Here is a 22,165-nt window from a genome sequence, read left to right as displayed (position 1 = left end):
ACACCTGGGGGCCCCACTTAACTACTCCAGGAATCACATCTTATTCCAGCCTCTTGAGCTCCTCTTCCACACTAGCCCCTAGCTGACATGTGTGGCAATACAGTTCTTATAGGGTCAAACCTAGACAGGATGGGGCAATTCTATTCCAACCAACTTCACCTAGTTCATTCAGTCAGTCAGATAAGCAAAACATCTGAATACATTTAAGTGGTTTCTCAACATAAATAATATATTTTCAAAGAGCTTTCTTATTCGTATTACAGACATAAACAAAATACATACACTCAAGGCATAAAATATCTGTCTTGTGCTATTTCAAATTAAAAAATCATCGCAGATACAGATCTTCGGTGTTCTAATGGTGCCATAAATACATTCGATGGCCTTTTTTTTGAACAAAGAATTGTGTGAGATTTTACCTCTTGGGTTCCAAGTATGTTTTTGTTTGTTGGTAGAGAGACTTTGTTGTAAAAGTCTCCTCACCTAGAGCTCTGGTGATTTTTCATGTTTTATTCATCTCTTTCATTCGGCTTCAAGTGAGGGAAGAACGTGATAAAATTCAAAATTTACTAAATTTCGTGTTAATGTCAGATATGGAACTTTCCTCTGGACTGTCTCCTTTCATTGGCGGTGTTACTGAAGCCTTTTGTTGGGAATGGTGCACCAACCATTCATTGGTTCTCATGGCTTTGCAGTGGAGGCAGTGCCTTTCACTCATTTGGTAACTTCCCAGATTCCTTTGCCTCTGAGCCATTTTTCTCCTCTTAATACTGTCTGGTGATGGGTGGTGTTCACTTTCACTCTCCTTCCATGAGGAGGCTTCTGAGTTAGATTCTTCACTGCCACACTCCGTAGTATCACTGTCATGTTGGTTCTGGTTCACCTCATTGAACTGAGACTGGCGCCTGGCTCGTCTTTGCTCAAGATAGGCATTGACCAAAGCCACTTCTGAGTTGGTTACAGGAGTAAGTTGGTTCTGCTTTGGTTTCTTCATTGTCTGTGAGGGATCCCAGGCACCGTCTTTGCTTTGCCACTTGTAGGAAGTCTCTTTGCTTGCTAACAACCAATGAAACATATCAAGTTAGTAACATTGTTGGTTACTATAAATTCCTATTACTTAAGAAGCCTGTGCACATATAGCTCACTCTTAGTGGCCATTTGTCAAGCCATTGCTTTTCTCCAGTCACCTGCAAGTGTTGGCAGCTGACTGCATTTTCCAGTACCATATCCCAACTCCTGCAGACCAGAGAGCTTAGATAGATGCTTGACATATCACTTTTGAAGTTTTGTGGATGCTAAACATAAGATCAAAGGAAAAGATCTTTAAACTTTTCTAGGGAAGAACCTTTTTTTCCTTTGAAAATTGAACTCTTAAAGATTCAAGCATGTATATGAATGTGATTTGGGGAGCAGGAACTAAGAAGGATCTTTCCTTTATGTAGTGGTGTGCTGAAGTTGGCTTGTACCCGCTCAGAAGAGCTGATAAACTTTCAGTAATTTTGCAAGATAGTTAAACATAGCCATTATTAAAAATTAAATTATACCAACTTACAATACATTCAATTAATAAAAATAGAAGTAATAAATACTCAAAACCCCTCACTTCCTAATTATCTTACTACATTTGATTATGCTGTGTGCTCTTCTGGTTTTTTATGTCTGTTGTATTTGGATGTTGGAAACTCTATGCTGTGTTTTCTTTTTTCTTTTTTTTTTTTTTTGAGACAGAGTCTTGCTCTGTTGCCCAGGCTGAAGTGCAGTGGCACGATCTCGGCTCACTGCAACCTCTGTCTCCCAGGTTCAAGCGATCCTCCTGCCTCAGCCCCCCTAGTTGCTGGGATTATAGGCACATGCCACCATGCCTAGCTAATTTTTTTGTATTTTTAGTAGAGACAGGGTTTTGCCATGTTGGCCAGGCTGGTCTGGAACCCCTGACCTCAGGAGATCCACCCGCCTTGGCCTCCCAAAGTACTGAGATTACAGGTGCGAACCACTGCGCCCGGCGGAAATTCTATGTTAAGGATACACTACTGCACATCTCCTCCCAACTCCATGTTCAATGACATGCTGTGGGTAGCTTAAAATCAGCTTTGGTGGGAGTATTTATACCATGAAAATCAGCAAACACTAAACATCAGGGCTTGATGTATGGTTTTGTTGATTGTCTAGGCTTAAGAAAATGATGGAGAACATGTTACTAATGCACATTACATTTCAGTGTCATCCCTGTAGCCACTACATTGTGACTAACCCTGCAAAATGAGGAAATATTCTTCCAGTATTTTAGAACTATTATCCATTCCAGCAAAGAAGTCACTCACATCACTGACAACCAAGTTAACTTCCAACATACATCTATCTTCTGCTTCGCTTTCATCTCACTCCTTAGCTTAGAGGAAAATGACATTCACACTGAAACTATACTTGTTCATCAATTGCAGCCATGGTTGGCTAAGGTGCAAGGGTCTGGCAAAAATCAAGGAGAGCGTTTGGTGAGAATCAGTTGTCTATATGAAATTGGCCATAAGGAGTATTGTATATTTTATTATTTATAAATGGTGTGATATATATTTACTTATTTAATTTTTATTTATTTAATTTTTTGAGTCAGGAACTCGCTCTGCTGCCCAGGCTGGAGTGCAGTGGCATGATCATGGCTCACTGGCAGCCCCGGACTCCTGGGCTCAAGTGATTCTGTTGCCTCAGCCTCCTAAGTAGCTGACACTACAGGTGCAAACAACCATGCAAGCTAATTTTCTTCTTTTTTTTTTTTTTTTTTTTTGAGACGGAGTCTCGCTCTGTCGCCCAGGCTGGAGTGCAGTGGCGTGATCTCGGCTCACTGCAAGCTCCGCCTCCCGGGTTCACGCCATTCTCCTGCCTCAGCCTCCCGAGTAGCTGGGACTACAGGCGCCCACAACCGCACCCGGCTAATTTTTTGTATTTTAGTAGAGACGGGGTTTCACCGTGGTCTCGATCTCCTGACCTTGTGATCCGCCCGCCTCGGCCTCCCAAAGCGCTGGGATTATAGGCGTGAGCCACCGCGCCCGGCCCTTTTTTTTTTTTTTTTAGGCAGAGTCTCGCTCTGTCACCCAGGCTGGAGTGCAGTGGCATGCTGTCGGCTCACTGCAAGCTCTGCCTCCCAGGTTCATGCCATTCTCCTGCCTCAGCCTCCCAAGTAGCTGGGACTACAGGCGCCCGCCACCATGCCCAGCTAATTTTTTTGTATTTTTAGTAGAGATGGGTTTCACCATGTTAGCCAGGATGGTCTCGATCTCCTGACCTCGTAATCCGCCCGCCTCGGCCTCCCAAAGTCCTGGGATTACAGGCGTGAGCCACCGCACCTGGCCCTAATTTTCTTTTTTTAAGAGATAGGGTTTTGCTATGTTCTCCAGGCTGATCTTGAAGTCCTAGCCTCAAGCAGTTCTACTTCAGCCTCCGGGGGTGCTGAGATGACATGCAACCTTTATATCAGTAACATTTTTAGTAAGCATATGTACACACAGGAGTTTTGGAGAGCCAGTGTTAAACATTTACCAGCACACCACTGCTTATAGGTTGTTGAAAAAGATGTCATAGACAGCTCATAATCCTGTAATAGCACTAACAATGAGGGTGTGGGAAGGGCAAGCAATGTGAAGGGTGAGTGCTAAGGAGTGAAAAAAGAACTTGAGCTCCACCTCCCAGTAATTCATAGCTTCTTGTTAAGCAGCTAAACTGTCCCTCTGCACTAGGGAGTCCAAAAGCAAAAATTCACCCAATCCCAATGGGCCTTCTCTGGTGTGCAAAGTCTGACAATGCTCTAAGCTGTTCATCTCTGTTGTTTGCTTTCCACACTCAGCACAAATTTCTTTCTTCATCTTTCTTTTTTTTCTTTTCTTTCTTTTTTTTTTTTTTTTTGATACTGGGTCTCACTATGTTGCTCAAGCTGTGGTCTTGAACTGCTTAGCTCAAACAATCCTCCTGCCTCAGCCTCCTGAGTAGCTGGGACTACAGGCATGCAACACCACACATATTCTTCCCCTCATAGCCCAATACCAAATAGGCACTGGTTCTCACCTTTCCTTACTGAAGTACTTGTCCCACTGCCTTCATCCTTTTTATCCTCAGACATCTGTTTCAGAAACATAGGTTAGTAAGAGTGATCTCAGTTGTTTTTTGATAATATGTACTGGTTATAAAACACTATTGCCAAGGCCCATTGACAATGTCTGATTTTATTTTTTTTTTTATTATTTTATTTTATTTTATTTTACTTATTTATTTTTGGAGAGTCACTCTGTTGCCCAGACTGGAGTGCAGTGGCATGATCTCAGCTCACTACAACCTCTATCTTCTGGGTTCAAGTGATTCTCCTGCCTCGGCCTCCCAAGTAGCTGGGATTACAGGTGTCCACTACCATGTCCGGCTAATTTTTGTATTTTTAGTAGAGACAGGGTTTCACCATGTTGGCCAGGCTCGTCTCGAACTCCTGACCTCAAGCAATCTGCCTGCCTTGGCCTCCCAAAGTGCTGGGATTACAGGCGTGAGCCACCAGGCCTGGCCTGACAATGTCTAATTTTAAACATTCAGTTTAAACAAGTACTTACTGAGTTAAATAATAAGCTAATTCAGTATGTATTGAGTTCCTGTTAGAGTGATCCTACTTCCACTTCCATTAAGACTATGCTTTGATAGCAGAATGTACCAAAATGTTTTGAAACAAACAAAATGGAACAGACTTGAGAGAAAATAACACTGATAAGGAGCTATAGCTTATAAAGCTTTCCTGTACCCATTCCCATTACAGAGATGGGGTTTTAAAAATTTTGAAATAGTGTTTAAAAAATTTTGATAGTACTCAGATTAGTTTAGTTTTTTTTTGTTGTTGTTGTTGTTTTGAGACGGAGTCTTGCTCTGTATGCCCAGGCTGGAGTGCAATGGCGCGATCTCGGCTCACTGAAATCTCCGCCTTCCGGGTTCAAGCGATTCTCCTGCCTCAGCCTCCCGAGTAGCTGGGATTACAGGCATGCACCACCACGCCCAGCTAATTTTGTAATTTTAGTAGAGACAGGGTTTCTCCATGTTGATAAGGCTGGTCTCAAACTCCTGATCTCAGGTGATCCGCCTGCCTCGGCCTCCCAAAGTGCTGGGATTACAGGTGTGAGCCACCGTGCCCGGCCCAGATTAATTTAGTTTTTAAAGGATGTTTGATCAGGGTACATTATTGATAGTTCTTTAAGATAGAAGACATCTACCATACACAAAGATCTTTACCTGAATTCATGAACTTAATATCTCCTTAATCCCTCCGAAAGTTTCCTCCAAAATGTAATCATAATAAATTATTTGTGAATATGGCAACCAGAAGAAATGGATTTCTTTGAATAGTTCCAATTTCAAATATTCTGCCCCCCAATACTCCATAAATATATTTGTCCCGTTTTTCAGATTAGTGTCCCATTTTCTGATGCTGAAAGTGATTTTGCCAAAAGACACAGATATAAACCAACCCTTTCAGAAAATAACAAAAACTAGAAATTTTCATTAACGCCTTTGACATATAATTCTCTCTCCGGGAATCTATCAGCAAGAAATAACCCTCAGAAGAAAGCTTTGTGCACAGAAACATTCATCACAGTATAATTACGATAATACAAAATTCAAAAGTAGACAATGGTTTAAGTAAATTATGGTACAATTATATAATAAACAGTTGTAAAATTATTATAATAAAGGTATGTCATAATATGAGGAAATAAGTGTGCTACCATACTGGGTATGGTATTACATCAAGATGCAAATTTGTATATACAGCATGAGCACAAATTAGCTTAAAATATGAAAAAAAAAGACTTTAAGGAGCATATAAAATGATAGCTATGGTTAGCTTTAAGTGTTGAAATGGACTTTTTCTCTCCCAATTTTTTCAAATTGTCTACAATTAGGAAAAAAATGAATTTATGTGGAAGTCCAGTTTCTTTGGGATGAAAAGTGCCATAGTTGGGTATTTGTAACTGCAATCTAAGTAAGACCCTCGGCTCATTCTTTTCTTAATACCTGAACTCTGCAATGGTAGGCAAGCATCTTTAATGAGGTGCCTTTTTGTTTTCTGGGTTACAGCAATCATTCTCCAAAAATCTTGAAAGTGGAGTTCTCTTTTAAGATACCACTTTCTGGCCAGGCATGTTGGCTCATGCCTGTAATCTCAGCACTTTGGGAGGCCGAGGCGGGCAGATCACAAGGTCAGGAAATCGAGAACATCTTGGCTAACACAGTGAAACTCTGTCTCTACTAAAAATACAAAAAAATTAGCCAGGCGTGGTGGCGGGCGCCTGTAGTCCCAGCTACCCGGGAGGCTGAGGCAGGAGAATGGCATGAACCTGAGAGGTGGAGCTTGCAGTGAGCCAAGATCGCGCCACAGAACTCCAGCCTGGGTGACAGAGCGAGACTCCATCTCAAAAAAAAAAAAAAAAAATAGATACCACTTTCTAAAAAATGCTTTTGGAAGGGGGCTTAAATATTTTAAATTTAATATGTATCAGATTAGGTTATAGAAAAGGAAAAAAACCAAAAGAATTGGAAGTTTATAAACCTAAAAGTTAACAGTAGTTGGTTATTTCTACATAACCTGGAGTGATTATTTTGTTTTGTCTTCTGCCCTATAATTTCCACATTTTCTATATAATGTGTACTTTTGTAATAGACGGGAGAAGGTGTTTAAAAACTCTTATTAGGCTTATATCATTTCCACAGAAAGCTCTCACATTTGATGTCAAATCAAAATATAACCACAAAATCAAAAGACAGATTTTGCATTGAACTAGGTGGGATCATATGAACTGTGGTTATGAAAAGCATTTTATTAACTGTCTTTGTGTGTGACTCAGTGAGTGAAAACAGCAGGAGTGCCTGCCCTGAGGGGCAGAGTAGAAAATGTGGGCCGTGGCTCTCTTTCTGCCACTAACAACTCTGATTTTTCCAAGCCACTTAACACCTCTTAAGCTCAGTTTCCACATAAGCAAAATAAGGAGTATAGATTGCTATTGTCCAGAAAAATACTGCACTAGCAATCTGAATAAACATAAAATAAAAATATAAACTAAATATAGTATTTATAGTCTGAAAGCAAAAGGGTGAATGCCACTTTAAAAAGTGGCCAATTCAGAGGAAATCAGTGTGCTTTGTGTTGGAAGATAATTACCACATTTCCATCGTGCTTTTACCATTACCTCAAGGTTTGTAAATAAAGTCTCAAAGTTTAGCAGAGAAAATGAAGAAGTTCAAAGTGAAGGAAAAATTCCATCCTCCTTTACTAGCTCTCATATGGTTCTCAGATTTCAAATCTGGGAGCCTTCAGAAGAAGCAGCCCAGCCGATTGTAGCCGCCACAAGGGTAAAAAGTGAAAGACGAAACCTCTAACATAATTAAGGTTTTAATCAGGACTGGGTAGATCTAAGTGGACATTTCAGACTATGCTTTGATGCAAACAAATAATTTGACAGGAAATCTGGGTATATTCCTCTTCTGTCACTAACACTTTTGTGACATTGGACAAGTCACTTAATTTCCTTGGGCCTTATCAATAAAAAATGGGTGGGGGAGGGATAATGATAACTTACTTGCCTACAAACAGGAGGCTGGACCACATGCTCTCTTGAGATCCTGGAAGCTCAAGGCTGTATGACTCCCAAGAGCTGATGCAAGCAAGGGAGCAGAAAAATAGCTTAGACTGGGCCGGGTGCGGTGGCTCACACCTGTAATCCCAGCACTTTGGGAGGCTGAGGCGGGTGGATCACGAGGTCAGGAGTTTGAGACCAGCCTGGCCAACATGGTGAAACTCCATCTCTACTAAAAATACAAAAATTAGCTGGGCGTGGAGGCGCATGCCTGTAATTCCAGATACTCAGGAGGCTGAGGCAGGAGAATCGCCTGAACCCAGGAGGCACAGGTTGCAGTGAGCCGAGATCGTGCCATTGCACTCCAGCCTGGGCGACAGGGCGAGACTCCACCTCAAAAAGAAAAAAAAAAAAATAGCTTAGACCTCTTAATTCATGATGAAATTGCCAGTGATCAATTTCAATTTTTTTGTTAATTTTCTAAAGTAGCTTTGCTTGCCAGGCCAGACAAATTCAATATACTTAGCTAGGGAGTCTAAGACACATATAAGTTATCACTATTCTAAATCTCCTTTTGGCAAAGTATTTACCTTAAGAAGCATTTAGACTTTAGATGAAAGCTCTTCTTCACCAGGAGGTGGTGGTTATCAAAAAGTCTTTGATTATTAGAATAGAATCCAGCTGGCATGGACATAACAAACCTTCTCCACCCCATCCAGAGCTCATAGAGCACTAAGTCTTACTGACCACTGCCAGCACAGGGCTCTGGCTATAATGCTACTTGATGGTGGTTTTCTTAATCATCAGCCTGGTATTAATGACCAGCAAGGATATCATGTCAGCGAATTATAAGAGCTAGGTTACCGCTGGGCGTGATGGCTCATGCCTGTAATCCCAGCACTTTGGGAGGCCAAAGCGGACAGATCACTTGAGGTCAGGAGTTTGAGACCAGCCTGGCCAACATAGTGAAACCCCATCTGTACTAAAAATACAAAAATAAGCAGGGCGTGGTGGCTTGCACCTGTGGTCCCAGCTACTAGGGAGGCTGAGGCAGGAGAATCACTTGAATCCGGGAGGCAGAGGTTGTAGTGAGCCAAGATTGCACCACTTCACTCCAGCCTGGGTGATACAGCGAGACTCCATCTCAAGAAAAAAAAAAAAAAAGAGCTTGGTTACTCATAATATGTTGGAAGCATCACATTCCTGATAAAGTAGGATATCTCATTCTTAAGACGATGGCATTTTAGTGGTGACTTTAGTTCTGTTTAGTCTAGTTCTGCATCTTATTCTATGCAGAAAGTGTATTGCCTCATTCTAAAAACCCCAAAATCCTACAGCATGTATCCTATCAATATGACAACTTTTGTATCTTTGATTAGAATCACATGGCTAGAAAAGGGATTTGGAAGTCATTAACCAGCAGGGAGGTTTATGCCAGCATTACATAGCATATGGATAAACTGTAAACAATCTGAATGTTTCAAACTTGCAGAATTTTTTGGTGCAATCAAAAGACAGAAAATTATGCAGTCATTAAAAGTGCTGCTGAGTGAATATAATTTAGAGAAGTATTTCTGATATATTATTAAGCTTAAAAAGCAGGATATGAAAATATATGCAATATAATGCCAACCATGTAAGATCAAAGACAGAGAAATGGAGAGAGATATATTGGGATAGAGAGAGAAGAAAAAAACAAACTGGAAGAACATACTCCAAAATGTTAACAGTGGTTATCTCTGGGAAAGAGGATAACTGTAGCTTTATATTTTCCTCTTCATCCTTTTCCATATTCCCGGATTCTGCAGAATAAGATTGCATTCTTTTTAAAACTAAACAACTTTTAAAAGTAGTTTCATCAAAGTATAGTAAATGTATTTTATGGAAATTTTCCTAGTATACAGTAAACATATTATTTAAAATGAAAAAAAAAAAGATATCCTACCCAGACAGAAGCCCTAGAGAAGAACATCAGGACAAATACAATGACAAAATACCAAAGCAGGAAGTTCCCTATGGTCCCACAAGAGTCATCCTTCCGGCATTCATAATCCTGATTTGGAATGGCACAATTTAAAGGTATGGGGGGAGGATCTACCTCCCAAAATAAGGAAAAAAGGTCTCCCATGATGGCTCCTTGCTCAAAAAATAAACCACGCTCAAAGGGATAAAGATGACTGGGAACTACTTCACTCCCTCTATGATGTATGACAATTTCCTTGGCAACTTATTATGACATATAATAAGCAACTGTTCTAGGAACTGACAAATGCTTCTTGGATTTCTAAGTTTGTGGAAGGCTTATTCAAATTACTTCTGTGAATGTTTACGGTATTTTCCCCCATACCTCAATATGGTGCATTCTGCCTTAATTTTTTTCCCTAAAACTTGTATATACTATATTTTCCTATCTTTACATCTAAGTGTTTATTGTATCCACTCATTTTAATTCAGATTCTTTTATATGTATCATGCCATTGCAAATTATCGTAGACAGTTCTAATGTATTACTGATTGAACTGTGTTCCCTAAAATTCATACGTTGAAGCCCTCACCTCCAGTGTGACTCTATTTGGAGACGAGGCCTTTAAGGAGGTAATTAAAGTTAAATGAGGCCATAAGGGTAGGGCCCTAATCCAACACAACTGGTATCCTTATAAGAAGACAGCAAGGATTCACGAGCACAGAAATCAAGGTCACAATACAAGGTGGCCGTCTGCAAGGAGATCTGCCTCAGGAGAAACCAACCCTGCTGACAATTTGATCTTAGACTTCCAGCCTCCAAAATTATGAAAAAATAATAATTTAAAAAATATTATTTAAAAAATAATTTCTGTTGTTTAAGCCACCTGTCTGTGATGTTTCGTTATGGCAGCCCTAATACATAATACTCACTGTCATTTGGTCAGTAGTGTTCTTTTTTAAGCCTTGAATAAATGCACACAACAGTTTATAGATTACATGAAGAGGGAAAAACACAGATGTGCCCGTTATGAACTACTATGAACTATGTCAAATGCATACAATTTCTTCTTAGGAAAGTCACATAGGGAGCAGGTGGGAACCTGGTATTCTAATTATTATTATTATTATTATTTTTAACAGGGTCTCACTCTGTCGGCCAGACTGGAATGCAGTGGCACCATCTCGGCTCACCGCAACCTCGGCTTCCCAGGCTCAAGTAATTCTCCTGCCTCAGCCTCCAGAGTAGGGATTACAGGCGCGTGCCACCACGCCCGACTAATTTTTTGTATTTTTAGTACAGGCGGGGATTCAGCGTGTTAGCCAGGCTGGTCTCCATCTCCTAACCTCGTGATCCACCCGCCTCGGCCTCCCAAAGTGTTTGGATTACAGGCGTGAGCCACCGCGCCCAGTTGGTATTCTAATTTTGACTGTACCTTGAGCTCCTTCACTTTGAACAATTTTCAAGTTAGTTCATCTCTAAATCTAAAACTAGAGCAAAACAACATTGCTGCTAAAGCAATCTAAAAATGATAAAACTTAACTAAAAAAAGTTAGCTCTTTAAGAGCACAGGGTACCTGCCGATTTTCATTAATATACAATACCACGCGGTATTAACCTTACGATCATTTTAGGAAAAACTTTGGCCATTGGGCATGCATGATGTAATAATCCAGTAGCTTATTGTGACATGGTTTAATGTTTTTATTAGAGGCACACTTCAGAACAAATCCCCAGGTCCTGGGATTCTGGCTGTTGACTCTCGAACGCGTCATCTCCTCCAGGAGGCTCGCGAGAGCTGGGGCTGGGCTGTACGGGCCTCCTTGGGGCGCACTGCACCACCTCACCTGCCTTCGAAATGCATCTTTGGGCCTCCGCTGGGGTTGAGCTCCTCTGGGTAGTAACCAGGGGGCTCTTATTTTCTATATCCCTGCACCTCGCTCAGCGGCACACTTGTGCTAAATGAAACAAAGCCCAACCTTTTCCTCAGGATGAGAAGCTCTTCCAGAAAATACATAGGAAAACGTGTTGTTATTATTTTTAATCTCAAAACCACCAGCAACTTCAATAAAACAAATTTTGGGTGTGCTTGTTACTGCTGCACCCTACTAAACAGATTATTTAAGAATTCAGGCTGGCGCCATGGCTCATGCCTGTAATCCCAAAAGGCAGTGGGAGGCCAGCAGGCGTTTGGGAGGCTGAGGCGGGAGGATCCCTTGAGGTTAGGAGATAAGAGGCCAGACTGGCCAACGTGGCAAAAACCTGTCTCAAACAAACAAACAAAAAAAGACTTTACATGGGGTCAGAACTCTTGACACAGATGTTTTAGCATAGGGGAAAGAAAGAAATGCTTTGTTACTGATGGTGTCCTGGCCACTTTATCATGCCACTCTATCCTACGGTGAGCCACCCTACTTGATCAGTTTACACATGTGAGTCTATAAATGCCCTACGGAAGCTAAAATTATATTAATAGATACAAAATTCGGCTCGTTATAATTATTTTTACTGCGGGTTCTCTGAATTTTGCTGCTTAGCTTTCACCCGCAGCTGAGTGGGAGCCACAAAACCAAGACCTGTTTCCCTGGTAACGCTCCGAGCGCCAGGGCCTGCGACCCCTCCCTTTCTCGCGAGAAGAGACTGCCCAGTTCTTCCGGTAACTTTAGAGCCGCCTGCCGGTCGCCTCCCTCTTGCCCTTGGCTTCGCGCATGCCCAGAGAGAGTGGCGGGAGTCTGCGTTTTCCGGCCAGAGGACACGGTGCGTTTTCGGGGTCATGTTTGTGCTTCCTGTTTTGGAATCCACGCGGGTTGTGGGAGTTCCGCGCCTGCTGATCTGTTCGGGGTTTAGCCGAGGGGGGATGTGACTAGGTGTCCCGCCTCTCTAGGGGAAGGGAAGAAAGAAGCAATAGAGTCGCTGAAGTTCGTGCCGAGGAGCCGGGAAGGGAAGCTCTGGACTGGGAAAGGGACGCGGGGGCTGAGTGGTGCGAAGGCTGTTGCTCTATGCCCTGTGGGATACAACTCCTTGTCGCTGGAACAAATTTTGCATTGTCTGTAAGAGTTGAGCCTAGCTGAAGAAAGGAATTACAAATCCCAAATGTGGACCAAAACAATGCACGTTTTCCCCTCTCTCCCTCTTACTCCCCTCACTACCCCATCATGAGTACGTGCCCTTCTGAAACTTAAATCCTTATCCTTTATCCACACACAAAAGGGAGAGCCCTGGAGTACAGCCGTCCAAATGCAGAGTTGTTTAGATAGTAATGGCGTCTGCATGAGGATGTAGAAGAGTCCTTATGACTTACAGGAGATATGGAATATAGCCTCCCAAACTTGATATTTTGAGTTTCTGAAATTAGCCTTCTGCCTGGTCCTTGTAACATACCCCAAAGACAAAATACAAAGTATTTCCAGACATAATCATTAATCCTTAAATTACAAAATAAGACATTTTTATATATTGGAAGTATTAAGTTGTTCTTAAATAACCAGCCACGGCTGGGCGCGGTGGCTCACGCCTGCAATCCCAACACTTTGGGAGGCTGAGGCGGATGGATCTCAAGGTCAGGAGTTCGAGACCAGCCTGGCCAAGATGTCGAAACCCCATCTCTACTAAAAATACAAAACTCAGCCGGGCACGATGGTGGGCGCCTGTAATCCAGGCTACTGGGGAGTCTGAGGCAGGAGAATTGCTTGAACCTGGGAGGTGGAGGTTGCAGTGAGCCGAGATCACACCACTGCACTCTAGCCTGGGAGACAGCAAGACTCCGTCTCTAAATAAATAAATACATAGCCAGCCACTTCTCTGTTGATTACACTGTGATGCCAATGAAGTTATGTATAATTTTGGGTTCCCTTTCTATATACTGATACTAAAATGGAAAAAGTTTTGGTAAAACATTTTAAAGATGAGAGAAGGTATATGTAGTTTCAGTTACCTTTGTAAGGGATGCAAAATTTGGTTTTTAAATGGAGCAATAGTTTCTTTTGGTTAATTCCTGTGCTTTTTGTTTTTTTCATAGATGCAGGGGGAGGGACACCCTAGTGCTTCCCTTATTGACAGAACCATCAAGATGAGAAAAGAAACAGAGGCTAGAAAAGTGGTCTTAGCCTGGGGACTCCTAAATGTATCTATGGCTGGAATGATATATACTGAAATGTAAGTGAAGCAGCCCAAAAAAAGTGAAAATTTAAGAAGCTGGTGACTGGTTCCACAGATTTTTGTGTTTTTGATTTTTGGTGTTTTTAAGATCATTGGAAAGCCTTTCTAATTTTTTTTCAGGACTGGAAAATTGATTAGTTCATATTACAATGTGACATACTGGCCCCTCTGGTATATTGGTAAGTAATTAATTTTCACTGTAACTTACATTTACCAATGAAAAACTACTTTCAGGTTTAATTCAGCTTAGTATACATTTACCAATGAAAAACTGCCTTTAGGTTTAATTCAGCTTAGTATACATTTCCTTATTCAACAAGTATTTGCCTGCCTGCTGGGTTGTAAAAACTGGGAATACAGCAGAAAGGGAGCAAGGTAAAACCCTGCTATTATGAAAGGAACATTCTCTTAGACAATCAAATTAATAAACAACACTTCAGGTAATTATGAGTTCTGTGAAGAAAAATAAGTTTAGAGGTTAGTGAGATTTGTTTTTGTTACTCTCCTGAAATGCCCTTTCTGCGTCTCTACCTTTTTACCTTTCAAGACCAGCCCAGATTTCTGCTCCATTGATGCCTTCCTCAGTTTTCACATTCTTTCCTCTCTTCTTGTCTGCTCTTCCATAGTCCTTGGGTATAAAGAGTCTTTATGGATGTTAAAATAAATTTCATAGTCTATACACATTAATCTAAAGTCTTTTACAGGGAGATAGTGTGCCATGTTGGGAGAGCAAGGGATTTGCGATCAGCAGACCTCAGTTAGAATCATGGCTTCACTAACTAACTCTATACTCTTGTAAGAGTCACTTGGCTTCTGAATGAGTGTTGGTTTATATTTAAAATGAAGGTGAAAATATTTACTGTACAGGGTTGCTAGGATTAGTGTTATTTTGAAATTTTGAAACTCACTAGTAAATGACCTACACTTATTTATTTATTTATTTATTTATTGAGAAGGAGTCTCGCTCCATCACCCAGGCTGGAGTATAGTGGCAGGATCTCAGCTCACTGCAACCTCCACCTCCCAGGTTCAAGCAGTTATCCTGCCTCAACCTCCCAAGTAGCTGAGACCACAGGTGTGTGCCACCACACCTGGCTAATTTTTATATTTTTAGTAGAGATGGGATTTCACTATGTTGGCCAGGCTGGTCTCGAACTCCTGACCTTAGGTGATCCACTTGCCTCAGCCTCCCAAAGTGCTGAGATTGTGGACGTGAGCCACCATGCCCAGCTGCCCTACAGATAATAGACATTCATTAAATTACAGTTTTTATGAGGAATAAGAAGGTAATTTTAGTTAGTTCGCTAAGTATAGAAGGTTTTTGTGTTCTCCTATAAATGCCCTCCTCACCCCCCTTTTATTTAAAAAAAAAAATTGTTCTCTTCCAGAGCTTGCTCTTGCATCTCTCTTCAGCCTTAATGCCTTATTTGATTTTTGGAGATATTTCAAATATACTGTGGCACCAACAAGTCTGGTTGTTAGTCCTGGACAGCAAACGCTTTTAGGGTTGAAAACCGCTGGTGAGTGTTTTACATCTCTTGCAAAGGTGGGGAAAAGGTTGACAATAAATCTTTCTCAATTTAATTTTCCCATTTCGTAGACTCAGAGCTGGAAGGGACATCAGCTATCTTAAGCAGGATACAATAAATTGTCTTATGACCAATGATTATTCCTTCTTGTATACAGTCCACTATTTCATGCAAGTTTGTTCCATTGTTCAGGTGCAATTAAAATTAAATGACTGACTTGCTGAGTTGAAACCAGTTTCTGATTTTGCACTCTGGAAATGATAAACACCTAATTTGTGTCCTTTGGTAATAATACATTCTGTGATTTAACAACCAAGTAACTCTGTTAACTTTTTTCCCTGAAGAAAAAGACTTAGTTGCTTAAATATATTTTCATATAATTTTATTTGTATGTACATACACATATGTTGCTTTTTTTTTCCTTCTAGTTGTACAGACTACTCCTCCACATGATCTGGCAGCAACCCAGATCCCTCCCGCTCCACCTTCCCCTTCAATTCAGGGTCAGAGTGTGTTGAGTTATAGCCCATCTCGTTCACCCAGTACCAGTCCCAAGTTCACCACCAGCTGTATGACTGGTTACAGTCCTCAGCTGCAAGGTCTGTCCTCAGGTGGCAGTGGTTCTTACAGCCCTGGAGTGACCTACTCACCTGTCAGTGGTTATAATAAGGTAATGACTCTCTTCTCTTGTCTAGTCACATTATTTTAGAATTGGGAGGTATACTAAAAATCACCTAATGAGTCAAAACTTATTTTATCAATGAGCAAACTGAGACTTGACTTGCCCAGAACACCCATTTAAAAACCAAGAATATCTGGTTTTAAAAAAAACACAGTATCTCAAACACAACGTCTTAAACAGAAAAAATGAGCATTTGCAGAGATAACAAACTTAGGTTCACCATCTACGATCTTTCAGAAGTCTTTGAAACAAGTTGAAACCATGATTTTTTACTTTGGTTGCTTTTACTCATGTTTTCCCTCTTTCCTTCTTCATGTGAGGCCTTTGTATATCCTTTTAGAGTTTTAGTGTGTTTTATCATGTTGGAGTGTCTTCTAAGCTAGAAACTGGGATTGTCACATAGTTGGTTTTTTTTTTCCCAATGAGTACAAATTAATCTTGAGTATGGACACTTTCCATGGAATAGTGGGAACCTTCATTCCCACTCCCACAGTAATGTGAAATTTTGTTCCAATTTTTAGGATTAATAGAAACTGGATTGACAAATTGAAATTATGACTCCTTCCTGAAGCATAAAACTATTAATATAAGAGGGGCGTTGAAAGAAGAGTAGTCATTTCAGATGCTGTTGCTACTGTGTTGGACTGACATCTCTATAGCTGCTAGTTAAAAGAGGAGTCTCTGGAGATGAAACCGACACACTGTCTGCTCTTATCCATATACGTATTTATTTGTAACGAAATTCCATACTACTGGTTATCTGATATTAAAATTAATTTTGGCAGGTAATAGAATTTTGAAAATTTTGTACAAGTTAAATTTTTATGAAAAAGTATATATGTAGTGAAAATTCATAACTCATAGGTAAATGCGACTTTTAAAAATAATTTTTCACGGCCGGGCGCGGTGGCTCAAGCCTGTAATCCCAGCACTTTGGGAAGCCGAGACGGGCGGATCACGAGGTCAGGAGATCGAGACCATCCTGGCTAACACAGTGAAACCCCGTCTCTACTAAAAAAATACAAAAAACTAGCCGGGCGAGGTGGCGGGCGCCTGTAGTCCCAGCTACTCGGGAGGCTGAGGCAGGAGAATGGCCTGAACCCAGGAGGCGGAGCTTGCAGTGAGCCAAGACTGGGCCACTGCACTCCAGCCTGGGCAACAGAGCAAGACTCTGTCTCAAAAAAAAGAAAAGAAAAGAAAAGAAACATGACAATAATCTATTGTAACTTTTAACAAAGATTTCTTTCAAAGCCACATAGCTAAATCAGGAAGTTCTCGTTCTTTACTCACTTGTCTTTTGGGTCTGTATAATCTGATATTTTTTCTTGGGTTGCTATTTAATTATAGAGTATAAAATATATGTATATACAGAAACTTTAAATGTTTAATAGTCTTATCTGTTTATTTCCTTGTGGTTTGCTCTGTTTTTAAGTTTAGAAATTTTCTCACTTTCAGAATTGATTTCCCCCCCACTATAGTATAAGATGATAATTTTACTCATTTTTATTTTATGCTAAAATTGATAACTAGTTGTCCCAATATCATAAATTATTTTTACCTTTAATTGACTTGGAGCCTCCTTTGTATTACATGTGATTTTGCATATTAGAGTCTTCTGGGTGATTCTGTTCACTTGCTGTGTTTTTAGTGTTGTGTGTAGCAGTTTCATTGTGGACTGTTAGAACAAAAAATGTCAAATACTATTGCATTTTTGCTTCAAAAACAGATAAATCAAGCTTATGTTCTGTTTGTACAAAAGAAGTGACAACACCAAAATATCAAGTATAATTTTTATTTTTAAAGAAATAATTTTTTTCTTACATTAACTCTCCCTTTGTACCTACTCTTTTCCAGTCATTTCTTTTGCCTTGTATATCTTTATATTTACAAATTTGAGGGGAAAAATAATGAAATGAGTTTTTTTTAACCTTAGTAATCTTTCTTTTTTTAAATCTTAAAAGATGTATCAGGAAAATATCAAAAGAAAGTAAAGGTGACGGCTGGGCGCGGTGGCTCACGCCTGTAATCCCAGCAGTTTGGGAGGCTGAGGCGGGCAGATCACAAGGTCAGGAGATCGAGACCATCCTGGCTAACACGGTGAAACCCCGTCTCTACTAAACAAAATACAAAAACTTAGCCGGGCATGGTGGTGGTCGCTCGTAGTCCGAGCTACTTGGGCGGCTGAGGCAGGAGAATGGCGTGAACCCTGGAAGCAGAGCTTGCAGTGAGCCGAGATCGTGCCACTGCACTCCAACCTGGGCGACAGAGCGAGACTCTGTCTCAAAAAAAAAGAAAGTAAAGGTGACAAAGGCATATCAGGAAAACATAAAAATAAGGTGGTAGTATTAACAATGTATAACTTCAGAGGAGTAAGAATTATGAGACAAAAGGTCATTTTAAGTTGATGGAAGAAATAATACATAAGATGAAATAGTTACAATCCCTGTATATTGAATAATACAGCATCATAAAATGTAAAGCAAAAACCTTTAGAAAAATGAAATCAATACACACAATTGTATTGGAAGACTTTAGCATTATCAATGTCTGATAAAGTAGGCAACAAATAAGGACACAAAAGATGGGAGCAATAAAATTTAATAAGAACCTCCATAAGAACACTATTGAATATTGTGCCATTCTATTTGAGATGGTCATGGAATTGAACATGTTGTATTTTCTGACCAAAACAAAAAGAAAACTAGAAATTAAAAATAAAGGTTTGAAAAATACCACTAAAATATTTTAAAATACTCACCAAATTATTAGGTTAAATTAAAATTAGGAAAACAAGAATGCTTCAGTATCAGAATTTATGGATATAGTAAAAGCTATATGCAGTGGTAAATTCTTAACCTTAAATGTTTTTATTTTTGTTTTTTGGGGGGGTTTTTTTGAGACAGAGTTTCACTCTTATCGCCCAGGCTGGAGTGCAGTGGTGCGACCTCAGCTCACTGCAGCCTCCACCTCTGGATTCAAGCGGTTCTCCTGCCTTAGCCTCCTGAGTAGCTGTGATTACAGGCACCCGCCAGCATGCCCAGCTAATTTTTTTATTTTCAGTAGAGATGGGGTTTCACCGTGTTGGCCAGGCTGATCTCCAACTCTTGACCTCGAGTGATCCACCCACTTCGGCCTCCCAAAGTGCTGGGATTACAGGCATGAGCCACCTCGCCGTGCCCATTTTTGTTTTAAAAAATAAAAATAGATGTACTAAGAATTCAGGTCAAAATTATAAAATTATAACAAGGAGGATACAGAAAAAATGATAGATATATGGTACAACGTGGATGATTCCTGAAAACACTATGCTAATGAAAGAAGCCAGTCACAAAAGACCACATATTGTATGATTATAGTTATATGAAATGTTCAGAGTGGGCAAATCTATAAAGACAGGAAGATTAGTGGTTATCTAAAGTTGGGGTGGAAAGGAAGGAGAAAAGGAGATTGATATCTGATTAGTTCTTTTTTAGTGGGAGGAAGGAAAAGAATGTTCTGAAATTGATTGTGATGGCTGTATAATCCTGTGAATATACTAAAACACATTGAGTTGTGCACTTTACATGAGTGAATTGTGCGGTATGTGAATTTATATCTCAATAAAGCTATTTTTAAAATGATAAAAGCAAATGTTAATGAATTATTATCTAAGAGCTTTTTTCTGTGTGCATGGGAAATCCCATAAAATAGACAAATCTGTCAAATCAGCAGGGCAAATAAGACATAGACTTAAGGAGAAATTGAAATGGAAGATTTAGAAAAGGATACAGAGAAGTTTAAACCAAAATGAATATTTTTACATTTTATGGTAAGAGCAGAGAATAGCTATTACCATAACGTTTCATGTCTCTGTGTTGTTACTCATCTTTTAAGTTATTCTGTCTGCTGAAAACACTCTTAACATCATCCTTTGTTTGTTTAATGGTGATAAAACATACCATTTTTAAGTGCATAGTTCAGTAGCGTTAAATGCATTCAAATTGTGCAACTGTCACCATCATCGTCTCTAGAACTTTTCATCTCCCCCCTGAAACAATGTGCCCATTGAAAACAGTTAACTCTCTTTTTCCACCCCCTAAGTCTCTGGCAACCACTATTCTGTCTCTCTGAATTTGATACTCTTAAGTACATCATTTAAGTGGAATCATACAGTATTTGTCCTTTAACTGGCTTATTCACTAGCATAATGTCCTCAGGGTTCATCCATGTTGTAGCATGTGTTATAATTCCATTCCTTTTTAAGGCTGAATAATACTCTATTGTATGTATACACCACATTTTGTTTATCCACTCATATGTTGATGGCTTCTACCTTTTGGCCTTTGTGAAGAGTGAATGCTGCAGTGTACAAGGCTGTACAGCTTATCTGTTTGAGTCCCTGCTTTCAGTTCTTTGGGGTATATATTAAGAAGTAGAGTTTGTATATCTATTTTTAATTTTTTGAGGAAACACTCTATGTTTGTTTTGTTTTGGTAGAGATGGGGTCTTGCTATATTGCCTGGGTTGGTCTCAAACGTCTCGACTCAAGCAGTCTTCCTGCCTCAGCCTCCCAAAGTGCTGGGATTACAGGCATGAGCCACCACACCTGGCCCCATACCATGGTTTGTAGCTACTTACATTCCCACCTTAGAATATTTGCATAATGATATATCAAACAAAGCATAGTATTTTAAAATAGTTGCTTGTATTAGTCTGTTTGGGCTGCCATTAAAAAATGCCACAGGCTTTGTGGCCTGACAGAAATTATTTTCTCATAGTTCTGAATGCTAGAAGCCTGAGATCAAGGTCCCTGCCAGTTTGGCTCCTGGTGAGGGCTCTTTGTGGTTTACGGACAGCCACTTTGCCCTCCCATGCCTTTTCTGGTATCTCTTCGTGTAAGGACACTGAGCCTGTCAGAACAAGGCCCCACTCCAATGACCTCACTTAGGCTGATGACCCCCTTACTTCAAAAACAGCCACATTGGGGGGTAGGGCTCTAACATACGAATTTGGGGAAGACACAGACATTCAGTCTATAATAATGTTCACTTTTTTCCCTCTAGACTGTAACCCTCTTGAGCACAGGATTATGTGTTTTTATTCATCTTTGTTTCCTTAGCCCAGTATATGGAATATAGATGCTACATCAGTGTCTGTTGAGCCAAACTAATAACTTAGAAAAGTTAATGAAATACATTACTTTTCTTGGGGAAAAAAAAAAAAAGCCAGAAAATTGGCTAAGAAGTAGAAAACCAAAATGAGAGAGAAAATTTAAAAACAATACATCACATACATGCCCAGAAGACTGTAGGGCCCTTAAGTTTTATTATTGAGTTCTTTTAAACTTTGAAGAAACAGTTACTTTATAGACTTTTTATTATGGAAAATCTCGAACTCACAAAAGTGAAGTGACCAGTTTTAATATAGTGAACTCCTGTGTATCTTTTACCCATCTTCTAAAAGTTATTAATATTTTGCTGGCCTATGAACAGCTAATTCTGATCCAGTAAAACAACATGTTAGCATCAACTTGAGTTAGAAAACAGGATTGAAATCCTGATATGATCTTCAGCAAGTTATGTAAACTCATAAGGCGAATATAGTAATCATGTGTACCTGTTATTGATTCTTTTTTTTTTTTTTTTTTTTTTTTTTTTTTTTTTGAGACGGAGTCTCGCTCTGTCACCCAGGCTGGAGTGCGGTGGCCGGATCTCAGCTCACTGCAAGCTCCGCCTCCCGGGTTCACGCCATTCTCCTGCCTCAGCCTCCCGAGTAGCTGGGACTATAGGCGCCCGCCACCTCGCCCGGCTAGTTTTTTGTATTTTTTAGTAGAGACGGGGTTTCACCGTGTTAGCCAGGATGGTCTCGATCTCCTGACCTCGTGATCCGCCCGTCTCGGCCTCCCAAAGTGCTGGGATTACAGGCGTGAGCCACCGCGCCCGGCCGTGTACCTGTTATTGAAAAGATAAAATAAGACAATATATGTATTAAGCATAATTAGCACATTGCCTGACATATATAATGATTGCCTAAATACTTGGTATTCAATACGAATTATTACCAAATACAGAAAAGATAAGAATACCACTGCCTATTTTACTTTATAGAATGTAATAAAACTTAAAGCACAAAATAGTTCCCCCTGGGATCTGTAAAAAACAAACCAAAAAAACTTAAAAATAAATAGGACAATGTGAAAGTAGTAAACTAAATAATGGTTTGAATTCACAGAAATTAACAACTTTTTTTTCTTCTTTTC

The 22,165-nt window shown here is 40.1% G+C and overlaps 2 protein-coding genes and 1 long non-coding RNA gene across 5 annotated transcripts in view; 2 read left to right on the top strand and 1 right to left on the bottom strand.

Annotated features, from left to right (window-relative positions):
- Positions 1–208: 208 nt before the first annotated feature.
- On the bottom strand, positions 209–9,768 carry SSMEM1 (serine rich single-pass membrane protein 1). Its single transcript, NM_001194010.3, is given in 3 exon segments — positions 209–1,056; positions 4,057–4,111; positions 9,541–9,768. Coding segments are annotated over 3 exon segments (735 nt in total). The 5' UTR covers positions 9,724–9,768; the 3' UTR covers positions 209–559.
- Positions 9,769–12,256: 2,488 nt separating this feature from the next.
- Positions 12,257–22,165, top strand: part of TMEM209 (transmembrane protein 209) — a 42,487-nt gene continuing 32,578 nt past the window's right edge. Inside the window, exons 1-5 of one of the 3 annotated variants that reach the window (XM_028844951.2) lie at positions 12,257–12,315; positions 13,577–13,713; positions 13,837–13,895; positions 15,105–15,236; positions 15,674–15,915. In XM_028844951.2, the coding sequence (XP_028700784.1) occupies positions 13,577–13,713; positions 13,837–13,895; positions 15,105–15,236; positions 15,674–15,915 (570 nt within the window). In that variant the 5' untranslated portion in view covers positions 12,257–12,315. 3 annotated transcript variants of the gene reach the window in all.
- LOC144339932 (uncharacterized) lies at positions 17,955–19,552 on the top strand. The gene is made up of 2 exons (XR_013415543.1): positions 17,955–18,228; positions 18,421–19,552. It is a non-coding gene; the product is annotated as an uncharacterized LOC144339932 (long non-coding RNA).

Source organism: Macaca mulatta, chromosome 3, assembly GCF_049350105.2.
Source record: "Macaca mulatta isolate MMU2019108-1 chromosome 3, T2T-MMU8v2.0, whole genome shotgun sequence".
In the NCBI taxonomy this organism is placed as follows: Eukaryota; Metazoa; Chordata; class Mammalia; order Primates; family Cercopithecidae; genus Macaca; species Macaca mulatta.
Note: the sequence above shows the minus strand (reverse complement) of the source record. Positions and strands in the feature narration are given on the sequence as shown.